The sequence below is a fragment of the Protopterus annectens genome, chromosome 16.part0, assembly GCF_019279795.1.
Source record: "Protopterus annectens isolate FY-2018-M chromosome 16.part0, PAN1.0, whole genome shotgun sequence".
Taxonomy (NCBI): Eukaryota; Metazoa; Chordata; order Ceratodontiformes; family Protopteridae; genus Protopterus; species Protopterus annectens.
Window position 1 is genome coordinate 497088214 of NC_056750.1, and position 13704 is coordinate 497101917.

The window sequence follows — 13704 nt, forward strand, 5'->3', positions numbered from 1 at the left end:
ATTTGTAAAGAGTTTTGACAAAACATTATGAAATTATAATTTTGATTGGTTATAAAGCACTTAATATATTCTGCAGAATCTGGAATATGATGCAGAGGGATATTGTGCATGTTTATAGCATATTTGCATTATCAAATGCATTTTAAATGATGTAACATTTTAATGTCTTCTAGGCTGTTAATGGAGAAGAGGTCGAATGACAGCCGGGACTGTGGTTATAACAGGTGGAATATTAGCAACTGTTATTCTACTCTGCATAATAGCAGTACTCTGTTACTGTAGGCTTCAGGTTGGTATGTCATAAATTGCTGCTATACAAGGCAAAGTGCAAAGCAATAATGTCACGGGTGATGCATGTCTGTTTAGTAAGCTTAAAGTATCTGAATGCATCATATTTATAGCTTGCTGCATATTCCATTTCAATAATGATGAAAAAAGGCATTTGTGCTGGCTATGGGCCATACAAGCTTTTTCTGTGACAATTTTTCACTTTGAACTACAGAGTTGAAACTTGTGAATATTTAAATAGGTTATGTCCTGCTTTTGGAGAAATAATTTTTAGTGCAAGTGACCATACATATTGTATGGCTATTGCTAGATACGAGTGTTATACAAAAGACTTGCATACATGTATGTTTACTAAATGATTTTCGGTTTGAAGACCCTTTGTGACTAGTTGTAGTGGAGTTTTGTTTGCTCTTAACATTTTTATAAAAAAGTTAATAAGAAGGTAAATGGGTAAAAAAATCAAAACAAGATAAGTAACAGGGCTATCACACTTTTTTTTTTTTACAAAAAATCCAACTCCGTCTGAAGTTGACAAATGTCTAACAGGGCTGTGCCACTGGACAGTGAAATGGAAGTGAAGCTGAATGTAAAGCATGTTAAGAATGAATTGGCTGCAGAGCACACACTAGCCGTGTTCAAATGTGGCACAGTTATGAACCCATAGGCCACAAAAAACTGTGGGTGATGGCTTGTCAACCTACAAACAGTGTCTCTGAATGTGTTTTGATTAGCAGCGCAGTGGCTCACTGGGTAAAACCCCAGAGTTCAGAGTTCAGTCTTGTCCTCTGGTTACTGCCTAGGTGGAATTTGCACCTACTCCCCATGTCTGTATTAGTTTTCTCTAATTAATACAGTTACTTTCCACATTCCAAACATCATGCAGGCTGATCACCTATTCTAAGATGTCTGTTATGTTGCATTTGCCCTTTAGGCTCCATTTGCACCTGAAAAGGCTCAGAGATGGACCAGTTTGTGTACTTGGTTAAAGTGTATTATCACACTTTAAAAGTGCATCACGGCACATGATTAGTTGACTATCACAATATATTTTGCCGTAGTGATTTCATATTTATTTGAGCTGTGTTTTTAATAAAAAGCTTTAAAATTTTTATTGAAAACAATGACCCAAATAAATTTAGAACTTCTCTCCTGTGCTTTCTACATCCATTAAAGTCTATGAGCGCATTTCACATTTTTCTGTGAGTTGATGTCACTGAGGTTAAAGATCATCTTTAGCTTTCATTGTCATCAACGTGGCAAAAACAAATTTAATGAGTACTGGTTTAAGTGAATGTTAGAGGATAACACTTTACCAATCAGTTGAAATGGATGGTGCTAAAAGTTTAAGTCTCAGAGTGTGACAGTACACTTTAACAAATTAGTAAATTAAAATTAAACTAAATTAAATAAAGCATGGTAGAAGTCCTCTGTTAAAACCTCAGTTCCTAGATAAAACTATATTGCAGTAGAAAGTTCACCACCAAATAACAGACTCTTCATCACTTCGAGGTAGCATGCTAAAAACATGTAACGAGACTACCACCCGCGTTCCCTGGCTAGGGCTTGACCCATATTGTAGTTGTCTGTTACATGGCTTCTTACATTCAGACAGCTGACAGCTTACACTGGACATGTGATGAGTATGAAGTACTAGATCTAGTATATAGAGAAAGGTGAAGTGGATCATGCTGAAATTACAAAAAAAATGGGAAAAAGGGGGCTGATGATGATGATGATGATCATGCTGAATTTACACTTAGGTTCATAGGTGTGTACTCGGCTCATGGCCCTAAAGCCTTTACAAGCCTTGCCCATAGGATTACTCTGGCATTGTGCCACCCAACCTTAGTTCCCAGTGCCTTTGTCGAGTAGATCCACTGGAGTTATCCCCACTTATGGATCTTGTGGATCTATTTATTCAACAGAGAGCAGATTATTGTAACTTCAGCTATTTTTTTTTAAGACAGCCTGTAATCAGGATTTTATTTTGTGGGGCTTGGGTCATCCAATGAAATGATGACCAACTTAGCTGTCTTCTTGTTGGCAAAAATGTGTCATTTGGGACTCATTGAATTGATGGATACCTGATTGGGAGGTTCTTCAGAACGATCATAAACAGTCAGGAAACAAGTGGTGAATACTGTTTTCCACCAAAATACTATCATAAAGGAATATTATTCTCCACTAAAAGCTTTCTTAAAATCATAGTGTATGATGAGAGTGGGAACAATTCTTCCTATTATGGTATAAATTTGGCAGTCTATAAAGAAGGAAGTGCCAGAACTATCTACCTTTTATAGGTTTGCAGCAATATGTTTTATAAACACCTCAAGTCAGTGTTATATGTCTGGTTTTATATCTTTTGAATATGACATCAGTGTTGGAAATGCTGCTGCACTCCTGCAGCATAATCTTGTCATATTTTGGGAATTAGATATATGATGTAATTGCTTTAATATTAAGATATCACTCTTTTTATTGGTTTTAAAACAGATGAAGTTGTAACATGCTTATCATTTTGTGATTGAATTTTTATAAAATATGTAGGTTAGTGGACAGAGCAGTGGTGTATCAGTTAGCATTGTTACCTCACAGTACTTTGTCCAGTTTGATTCTTGTCTGGAGTGCCTTCATTGTGTGGTGTTCATGTTCATAGGTATATTCTAGGCAGGTAGCCAAAAGACCTTTGAGAAGCCTGCACAGATAAGCCCAGTACACTATGATCAAGAACTGCTATACTACATACCACAAGGGTGAATTTACAATTACCCATCCAGTCTTCTGGATTAGTTTTAAAGGCAACCAGTATGTTTGTCCTCTCGATGTGTAGGAGAAAATATCCTAAAAATAGGGTATACATTGGGGTACAAGTCTGTCATGCTAGCAGGTTATATTTACATGTCAATAAAAGTTAAGCTTCTTTGTTTAGTTGCTTATAATGCTACTTGTCTTATATTAGTGCAGAAAATAAAGTAGGGAATGGTCTTGGAAAAGCTATGCAGAAATAATCACAAAGGAGCATGCATGAGACAGGTAGATAGTGAGAGAATTTAAAATTTATCAGTTAGGGAGTTTACTCAGTAATTTTCTTGATTAGGAATTTTTTGGGTGTTTTCAGCTGTGCGGGATGCTTCAAAGTACATGTTAAAGGGGAAATTGTATTCTATGATGGGTCTTAAGAAGCATGAAGTATTGTCAGAACTTATGACTGCTTTATTCCTAGAGGATAAACCTTTGGAAATTCGCTATTTAGGACTTCCTGATCCATGATAATTAAAGGGCAGTTTTTTATCAACATAGTATCCGAGATACCCTATAGATTGAATTGATTTTAAATGGGGGTGCCCTTAATATGGTATGAGATGAGGAATTCTTCCCTACTATGCAAATCTGCACTACATTTTTGACATTAAGTGTTATCTTTTGGTTGGCACACCAGACATTAGACTGCTAATGCCTATGCTGAAGGATGTGAATACCCAAAAGAGATTGTTTGGTGGCACCCAGATTACAGTTATCAGCAGAGTTAGTGAACTATAGTATAGTAATTTCTGACTTAACACTGCAAAAATGAATGCTGAAGAGTTTGAGACCCAAATCAGAGCCCTGGAAAACTCCATAGTGATATTATATTATGCAGAAGAGGTGCTCCTGAACATAAATATGTGGGTCATATTTAACTTATTTTATCTCTACTGGATGACTTGGAAATTAATATTAAGTAGTACAAACTTACATGGGGAATTGTACTGAAGGCTTTAGTGTGTGAGTGGAATAGGCTATATCTATAGCTTCTCTAACCTTACCGAAAAAGTCAATTCAAACATGCAGACAGAGTCTGCCTTTTAACAAAGTCAGATTAATGTGGGTCAAGACACTGCAGGCCTTCTGTGATACACTACTGGACCTCACAAATGATAAAATTAAGTCCTGTAAATTTGAAATTACCTGGCTGTCTGTTGGGACCATATTTATGTAGATCAATCACCACAACCGTCCTCCAAGCATTTGGTGCATAACTACCAGAGAAGGTGATCTGATGCTTACTAGGAGGCATACAGGCATTTTGTCTAGGTCCATGTGAAAAGTGTTCTTGGTCTTTGATAGAAATGTCATGACTTGATTAAAAGAGAGGTGCAGTAAGGTGGATTATATATGTTTGGATAGGTAGAGTAATACTGGAGCTCCCATTATTGAAAGAATAATTGGAATCATTAGATACTAATGCTGAACAGAACTAAGTGTGAAGTGTGATGTTTCTAATACAGTTAAAAAAAGGTTTTGTGGCTGTCTTTGTCCAATGTGATGATTTTTAATTTACAGGTAGTCTTTCTAATAAGGTATTTGAAATTGTTGACAGCCTGTTTCTGATCCATTCTGTGGTGATAGGAGGTTTTATATATAAGGCAAGTAGCCTTTTCCTTCTATTATACTGTTTTTTTACATAGGAATTCCATCATAGGTTCGTAGTTAGGTACTGGGCTATCTGCCCAAAGGCATATATTAGCCCGGCCACGTTATGCGGTATTCACCGCCCCTTTGGTTAGTTTCCTAGGCCCTTGATCTAGCCGCTAGTAACCTTGGCCCCTATCTAGTAGAGCTGTTGGTATGATCCCTGGTGTAAACTTTCTGTTACCCATCCACTCGTCAAGGTTCCTCTTGAAGAGTGACAGTGAGGGGCTCTGTCTTATGTAGATCGGGACCTTGTTCCATAGCAAGGGAAGTCTTTGCGAAGGGAATCTATCCCTCCAGCATGTTCTATTCATTGTTGTGCTGAGGTTTATATCCCTAGAGTGTGTAGCTCGAGTAGATTTGGTTTTGCTAAGATGGAGCATGTTCAACAGTTCTGGGTTGGACATGGCTCTGTATGTTAGACAGAGATCGCCTCTGAGAAGGTGGTATGCAACAGAGAAAAGCCTTAGTTTTTTCAATCGTGCTGCATAGGGCAACTGTTTGAGGCCAGTAATCCTCTTAGTGAGGTACCTCTGTGGTCTATCCAGCTGCTGGAGATGCCTAGCCAGGTACATTCCAATTGGTGCATTGTACTCAATAATGGGTCTGATGAGGGAAGAGTAGAGGGGCATCATTACATCCTTAGATCTTGATGCGAACCCTTTCATGATCAGATGGGTCACATAGAAGGATTTTCTAACCACTTTGGCAACATGGTTATCAAAGGAAAGCTGACTATCTACTTGGGTCCCTAGATCCCCTATTAATTCTTCAGATTTCAGGGGGTTACCTCCTATGTGGTAGTTCACTGGTACTTTTTTTTTCCAAAGGGGATTACTATGCATTTTTTAGCATTTAGCTTGAGACCATGGCTTTGACACCATGCATCAGTCTCATTAAGGCCCTTCCGGAGGATATCCATGTCGGCCAGAGACTCTATTATAGCACCCAGTTTGCAGTCGTCCACAAACTTGGTCAGCCACAGCCCTTCAGTGCTTGCCTGTACTTCTGAGAAGTATATGCCAAACAGGAGGGTCCCCAGGACAGAGCCCTGAGGCACACTGCTCGTTACTGGTCTGGATTCGGACATAGATCCCACTACTCTTACTTTGTGAGATCTGTCTGAGAGCCAGTTTGCGATCCATCTTGTGACGTAAGGGTTTATGCCCAGGTTGGTGAGTTTATCAATAATACCTGAATGGGGAATGGTATCAAATGCTTTAGCAAGGTCAAGGTAAGCCATGTGTACCTCCCTTCCCTTATCTATTGCCTAAGTAACTGTCTCAAAGAAGTCCACCAGGTTCAGGAGGCATGATCTACCCTTGACGAAGCCGAACTGTGTGGGGTCAAGTGTTTGGAGGTTCCCAGTCTCTCCATTTATGAGTTCCATAATGATTCGCTCCATTGCCTTACAGATCAGGCTTATTGGTCAGTAGTTCCCAGGGTCGGTTGTGGGCCCACCCTTGTGCAGTGGAACCACTGTTGCTGTGCGCCATTCTATGGGCACATATCCTGTCGAGAGGCTGAGACTGAACAGGGTATTCAGATGCGGGGTTAATTCATTTTAGAGCTCGTGCATGACACAGCCCGGGACACCATCTGGTCCCATGGAGGCAGTTTTTTTAGCTTTAGATAGAGCCTTATTAACCAACGTATCAGTAATAATTGGAGTTACACAATCCCCTGGAATAGTAATAGGCCCTGTAGGTGGTGGTGGGGGGGAATTTGCACTGAACCTGTCAGCCAAGATGTTGGCAATGTCAGTGGGGTCAGTGTATTTTGTTCCATTATGTACTAGCTCAGAACAGACCTGAGTGTTGCCATTTAGGTTTTTGACGTAACCATAGAAGGCCTTATGGTTATCCTTGGCATCTTTCTTTTCAAAATTGGCTTTAGTTGACTTGATGAGGGCCCTCAATTTCTTACTAATTCTGATCAGGGATGATTTTTCTACTTGAGATTTGGCCTTTTTTTGTATAAGTCTCCTCCTTATATTGTATAGTTTGCTTAAGGCCGGGGTCCACCAGACTGGTTTCTTCTTGCTTGAGGAAGGAGTCTTGGTTTTATTTGGGATAGCATGGTCCATGCAATCCTGAAGATGTATATAAAGTGCCTTGCTGTAGGATTCTGCATCCTGGATATCATTATCCTTCTGCGAGGGGATAGTGAAGCTTTCCACTTCTGATGCAAGTAGTTTGAAGTTTGCTTTGAAAAGGTTTTTTACAATGGTTTCTTTGACTGGGGGAGGTGGAGGGGTGAGGACATCCAGGGTTATCAGTTTTGTGGTCTGATCTGACCAGAGAGGGAGTGATAACGGGTGTGGTACAATGGGCGCCCATATTTGTGATGACTAAATCCAATATGTTGTCCCCTCTAGTGGGAGAACATACCAGTTGTTCAAGGGCATTTGAATTTATAAATTCTATGAACCACTGGGCATAGGAGTTAGAACTTTGGTAGTTTGCCCAGTCTATACCACGGTAGTTGAAATCACCCAAAATTATGGTGTTGGGTAGGACCTTTATATTTTCCAATGCCTCAAGGATTGCTGAGTGAGCATCTTGGGACATGGTGGGTGATCTATAACAGGCTACGACTTGAAATGTGGTTTTGTCTGCTAATGGTTGCACATGGATGATCTCTGGGGCATCATGCTGTGACACTAACTTGGAGATGTGGGTATCCTTGATGAATATGGATACACCTCCGCCCTTTGTACTGCGATCCGGTAACTGAGGCCAGAAGGTATGATATGAATTGTAACCTGGTAGTGCTGGGGTGCTCTCTGGAGCCTTGAACCAGGTTTCCGTCACTGCACAAACATTGATTTTCTCCATACTGAGGAGTGCCTCGAGTGCATGCATTTTGAGGTTGAGACTTGTGGTGTTGAGTAGCATTACCATTAGTTTTTGGTTACCTGTGCTGCTTATGGTGGTTGGTTTGTCCTTTGAGCCTTGCCAAAAAAAGACACTATGGGGACGGCAAGAGCCTTGGCCAGTATTCAAAAGCCTAGAGGTGACAGGTGCAAACCATCTCTGGTGAAACAGGCTTGTCTATCATGTCATCCCAGGCAGACAGACACTGGATCCCCTTAGAATGACACCAGAAGCTTAGCCAATTGTTGAAATTGATCATTTTGTCTTTGTATTGTGGTGTTATTCTAGGTGAAGGTAGTATGCTACTCAAGGTCAGGGTCATACCAGCTTGGGCTACATGATCAGAGAGCTCCTCAATGTCTCTTTTCATGTAGTCCAGGGAGGTACGTCTTAGATCATTCACACCAACATGTACAATGACAGCGTCATACTTGTTCTGGAGTGACCTAAGTGCCTGTGTTATGTGGCGGATCCTAGCACCCGACAGGCAGCTGACAGTAACCTTCTCCTTGTTCAGCCTGGTGAGTGGAACATCTGTGTGCCTTACTATAGAGACTCCTATTACTAACATGTTGGGTATGGTGTTTTGCCTTAGGGGCTGTCGTGAGGCACATGAGGTGAATTATGTGTTTTCTGGCTTGTGTTTGGAGGTGCAGGTTGCTTGCTTGTCTGCTTTGGAGGGCCCTGTTTCTTTTTCAGATTGGTACCTAGTGCCTCCAAATATGTTTTTGTGTATTTATGTGTATGTGTATTCCCAAAGTTTCAATTTTAATTGGGGATGGATGTCTCTATGCAGTTGTTAAGAATCAGAGGTAAATAATCAGATTTTTTGTCAAGAAGATTAGTGTGAGACACTGCTTTGAAATGTGTATCTACATTATGTGAGAATGGTCGGGGGTTGGTATGAAGCAGTATCTGAAATGTTGCATGGTTTAAGAGGGAAGTAATATTAGCTCTGAGCGGGAAGATAACAAGCTAGAGATTAGACAAGGAAACCAATGGCTGTCTGTAGAGGTAAGTCATATTCATATGGACAAATCCAATAAAGTTCTGTGCTCCTAGTAGGGCAGTGTATTATTTGATCTAGGGAACTGCTATTCACAAAGTTTATGATTTTGACTAGGGAACTGATATTAACATAATCTAACAAATAGTGTACATACTTAATATTTTATACTATAGGTATGTCCATTGATAAAGTGGAAGTTAGTCATCTAGAAGCAGTGTGTTTGATCTTTTATAAAAAAAAAATAAATAAAATAATCCTTTCTATCAATATCTTTTTAATGGAAGTAGATACAGTATTCAATTATGCAGAACTTTTGGGAAAACAGTATAAATATTGTCAAAAGCATCAGTTGCTATTGATTTTATCTTGGATACATGCTCATTGGATAGATACTTTGAGCAGTGCATGCATTTCTGTTCTGTAGAACTACTGATCAGCTTCTATAATAGTTGGAATTGCTGTTATGAGCTGAATATTTTTACCTTCTTAGAAATAGAAAATAAACTAGTATGATTCCTTTAACCCTGCTTAGCTGCTTTAAGTTTGGCTTAAATCTTTATTAAATATTTAGAAAGAAGTGATTGTATCATTTTATCTGACAGTAGTGTGTTCTCCATGTTGATGTAGAAAGAGAACAAAAACTCCTTACCTTATCTTCTGGGATAGCTGGGCATCCACTGCCGCTAATAGATATTCTGATGTCATGAGTGACAGTAAACACACCATAGCTGTCATAACCATTTCCTTTCTACAAGCAGTGTGTTTGATTTAAAATCACCTAGAAGCAGTGTGTTTGATTTAAAATCACCTAGAAGCAGTGTGTTTGATCTTTCCTCCAAAAATGAATAATCTTATATACAAGAGGATAATTTCATATTGGGATACATGTCATCACAGGTGAGTAGAAAGTGGGCCTAAGCAAATTTAAGGGGTAATTCAGCATCTAAGAGTGGCCAAGGAGAGTATATTTCAGAGTGATTGTATTTGAGGGATCATGAGCAGATTAAGGAAAATAAATGAATACTCCCGTACTGTTTAACAAACAACTATGAAAAGCTTAGAGTAACAAGTATTTAATGTACATATAGTTTACGTTGGTATTGTGTATTCTTATCCACACAGCTGAAACTTTGTCAGTGTATTTATATATTTTTAACTTTTAAATGCAGTAAATAATAGAATTCTGATACATCACTTCATACATATCAAATGAGCAACATCTATCATTTACAGGTATGCGAGAAAGTGTCCAGACTAGAACTGCAATATAATTTCAGAAGCTTTGCCAAAAAGTCATAGACATAAAATGTTAAAAACTGTTAGAACTCAGTTTGCAGCCATTTGAGGCCAAACACTACAGTTTTTGCCTAGCCTGCCAGAACATCTGATAGGTGGTATGATTGTTACACCTATTATTCTACACCTGCTGACACCAAACATAATGCAAGTCTGTAAAGCTTCAAAATTTTCACAAAACAGTTAAGCCAAAAAGCTCTCCCCTTTTTTATTCCAACCAGCCAGCTCAGCCATTGGCAAAAGAGTTCTTTTCAACTTAAATATGTGCTCCCAGTTTTGCTTCTGCCTTTAAGAAAAACACTGCCATACTTGACTATCTCTAACAGTGGCAACAAAATGTAAGCCGAATATAACGAATGTGCTTACTGGATTTGTTGAAAATAAAAGTTTGGTGTGTTTTACGGCTGTTTTTTTCATTCATTCATTCTATCTCTAACAGCATCTACAAAATTCACTACAAACTGATATCTCTGCATCACTATCAGCATAGAAAAAGCCTAAAATGGCTACCAATAAGACAAAGATCTAACCTACTTCTGGGATCCCAGTGCTACAATCTAGTCCAACTCCACACATTTACTGCTAGACTTCATGAAAAACTTGCCATGCAACCTGAGACTTACAAGCCACGCTGGCTCTCATTATCCCTAGAAACAAACTGCACATGCTTCCCTCTCTCAGGCTCCTGTGCTTTGGCAAGCTCTCCCCCATCGACTTACGGAAATCAGAACTTATTCCAAATTCAGATTGCAGCTTAAAAAGCACTTTATCCAACCTAAATGTTCCTGCTTCAATACAGGACATATCTAATGTGTTTCCTTTCCGAGTCTCTTCTCTCTCAAGATTTACTGAAGATTGGCCCACTTTAGAAACTAACGTACATACTGTACATTGCACTCTGCTTGTTCACTAGAATGTATATACACATTTTTATGTAATTAGTCTGAGCTACTCTGTTCTTGCTTACATTTCTGTATTTGTTGTTTGTGACCATTTTTGTATTTCACCAGGCTTGAGCCTGAAATTGGTCAGTAGTCATCAGTGCACTACCCCAGTAAGCAAATATAAATAACTAAATAAAATGCATCAGGGGAAAGGTAACACAGGTAATAAAGTAGAACCACAGTAGCAGATAAGAGTAACCCAAGTTAGCTATTCAAATACAGCCACAGCATCAAAGGAGATAGGAACTGAAACTTTTCTAAAATGACAGAGGCCATGCTGTACATTCTAGTGCAAATGACTTGGAAAAATTAAAAAAGGAGTGTGATGATTGAAGAGAGATGGGCAAAGGCTGCCACATTAGTCAAATATAATTTGATACATAATTCTAGCAACTGTATAAATAAATGTAAAATACAGGCATGTTTCTTGAGTGTAAAGAATACTGTGAAATGTAGAACTGCAAAATATGTGACAACATTGCACTCTACTGGCCCAGTGAAGCATGTTGTGACCCTTTCATGTTAGAATTCGGCTCCACTGCGGCTGGATAAAGGTTTTATGCCCATTGTTTTAAGGCTAAAGTGTATGACCAGAATTTAGATGTGGAAGGTGCTTTATTGCTCTAATTTCTGTTAGAATATACATGTGAAATGTCTTCTATTGTTGTAAGTTTCTGTGCAGGTGCTGGATTGCTAAATAATGCAGTTTGTTTGCCTGGAAAAACCTAAGTGTCAAAAATTATGTAACTTGGGGAGGGACCCAACAAACATGTTTGTTAGTAATGTTTAAATACTATTTCTCAGAAGAGACTGGAAGCATTTTGATCTTGGATATCTAACTCAGCACTCTGCTTATGCTCACATGTAAGTTTTAGCACTGTGATTTCTTGTAGGAATAGTTAAAGCTAGTAAAGATTAATTAGGTATTTTTCTTTGAAATCAGACCTGTCCTACTGTATTATTTTAAGTTTGTGTGATCTCTGAAATCTAAGATATCTCTGTGGTGTAGTAGTTTTGTCTTGTGTTTTAATTATTTATTATTAAATATTTTTAAAACCTTCTACCTGTGGCTGATTTGTGTAGAGATAAGCTCTAGAGTACATTGCATATTTATAGAGGTTATTGTAATAGGCCACTCTAAAGTAAGCCTTGACTGTTAGTCATACTACCATTGGATAATAATATTGCACAGTAAAAATTGGAGGGCCTTTTAGCTAATATTATTAGTTGGGTGGTGGCAGTAATTACTACCATATAGTCTGGGTAAAGGGGCACAGCTGGAGAATCTGTGTCAGCCCAGGAGTGTCTGTGAAGTTGTATAAATAGTTATCTCAAAGTGTGTGCATGTTGTGTCAACTACTTGGCAGGGACACGAAGCACTGGTTGGACAGAGAGGGTACTGGAGGTTCTAGCTTGCCCAGTTAGGCTAAGATCTGGACCCTATAGCTGTGCCAGTGGGGAGTCTTATTAGGGACCTGGTGAGCAAGGGAGCAGCCAGCCCCAGACTGACTGTGATCTCTGTGTGCACTTAAGGGAAATTGTACTTTACTGTGTGTATTAGTTATCCTTTTCTCTTCTGTGAGACGACCTCCCTGGTGTTAGTGGTGAGGATTGAGGCTCCTTGATTGCTGGGCCAGGGCGTGGTCATAACAAGGAGAAACACTCTGAATGAATTATTTTGTGCCAGGTATGACCTTATTTTCAGAATTATGCATCGAAAATGACTTTCAAGTGCATCATTGTTTCTTCAGTTTGAAATTGCTTTCTACTGCTCTTCGTTGAGTGGGTCTTATGCTACTCAATAACCAAACGTCATCCTATAGCTAGGTCTACAAAAAATACAAATATATCCACAAAGGTCAGAAGATCATTTGTTGTTGCCCTCCTTCATGTGATTTTGCCTTCCAGTTTTGAAAGCAAGATATTTATTTGCAGAGCAAACAGTTGCCTGATGGAAGTTGAGATATCAGAAAGGTTATTTCAAATATTTCTGTGGGTATAGCTTGCAGAATGATATCATTTCTTGTCATCTGACTTTATCACAGGTAAACAAGCCTTGATTGCAGCTGGTAGCATTTGGCATCTACCTATGAAAATACCTCAGATCTTTGACGAATGGTGGAAGTAATAAAACACTTCCAAGACAATACAGAAAGCTTCTCAGCACAGACATTGTGTCTGTAGCTGCCATAAAGTAATTTAATTTCAGCTATTTTTCTGTAGTTTTGCAAGTTAACCTTCTGCATTCCAGTTTCCCCTCTTAGAATATACATTTAAACAGTTGCAATAGTGCATGCACATTTCTGTTCTATTCCAGTACGTACACTGTGGATGCATTTCAATTTAAACAGTTGCAATAGTGCATGTACATTTCTGTTCTATTCCAGTAGGTACGCTGTGGAAGCATTTCAAACAGCACTTTGTAAAATACCTCTTCAGCACAAGTTTGTACTAACCATCTTATATGACATACAGCTCTAATACATTGGTAACACAAACATCAAACATCTTATATGAATTATGTTGATATTCACAAATGGCATATAATTATTTACAAAATTTCAGACAGCTCTGCTGGTAGTATCTCCCTTTGTCACACTTCTATATAAATCATGTTGATATTCACAAACGACATACTGTATAATTATTTATAAAATTCCAGCTAGCTGGGCTGGCAGTATCTCCTTTTGTCACAGATGGCAAGGGCATGTCTGCCTGAAGTGTAATGAAACTTTGTTACACAGGTTAGGGATGTATTAGTATATGAATCTATCACAGCCATATGTATTATTTATCTCTTGATGAAGGTTTATTTCTTTTAACCTGGCATTTGAAGAAC

At 38.7% G+C, this 13704-nt stretch overlaps 1 protein-coding gene across 6 annotated transcripts in view; it reads left to right on the forward strand.

Annotated features, from left to right (window-relative positions):
• The window catches only part of FAM163B (family with sequence similarity 163 member B), a 1080770-nt gene that overhangs the window by 1041232 nt on the left and 25834 nt on the right, over positions 1–13704 (forward strand). For all 6 annotated transcript variants that reach the window (XM_044058444.1, XM_044058443.1, XM_044058441.1 and 3 more), the window contains one exon: positions 174–289. In XM_044058444.1, the coding sequence (XP_043914379.1) occupies positions 197–289 (93 nt within the window). In that variant the 5' untranslated portion in view covers positions 174–196. The remainder of the gene's footprint in view (positions 1–173; positions 290–13704) is intronic.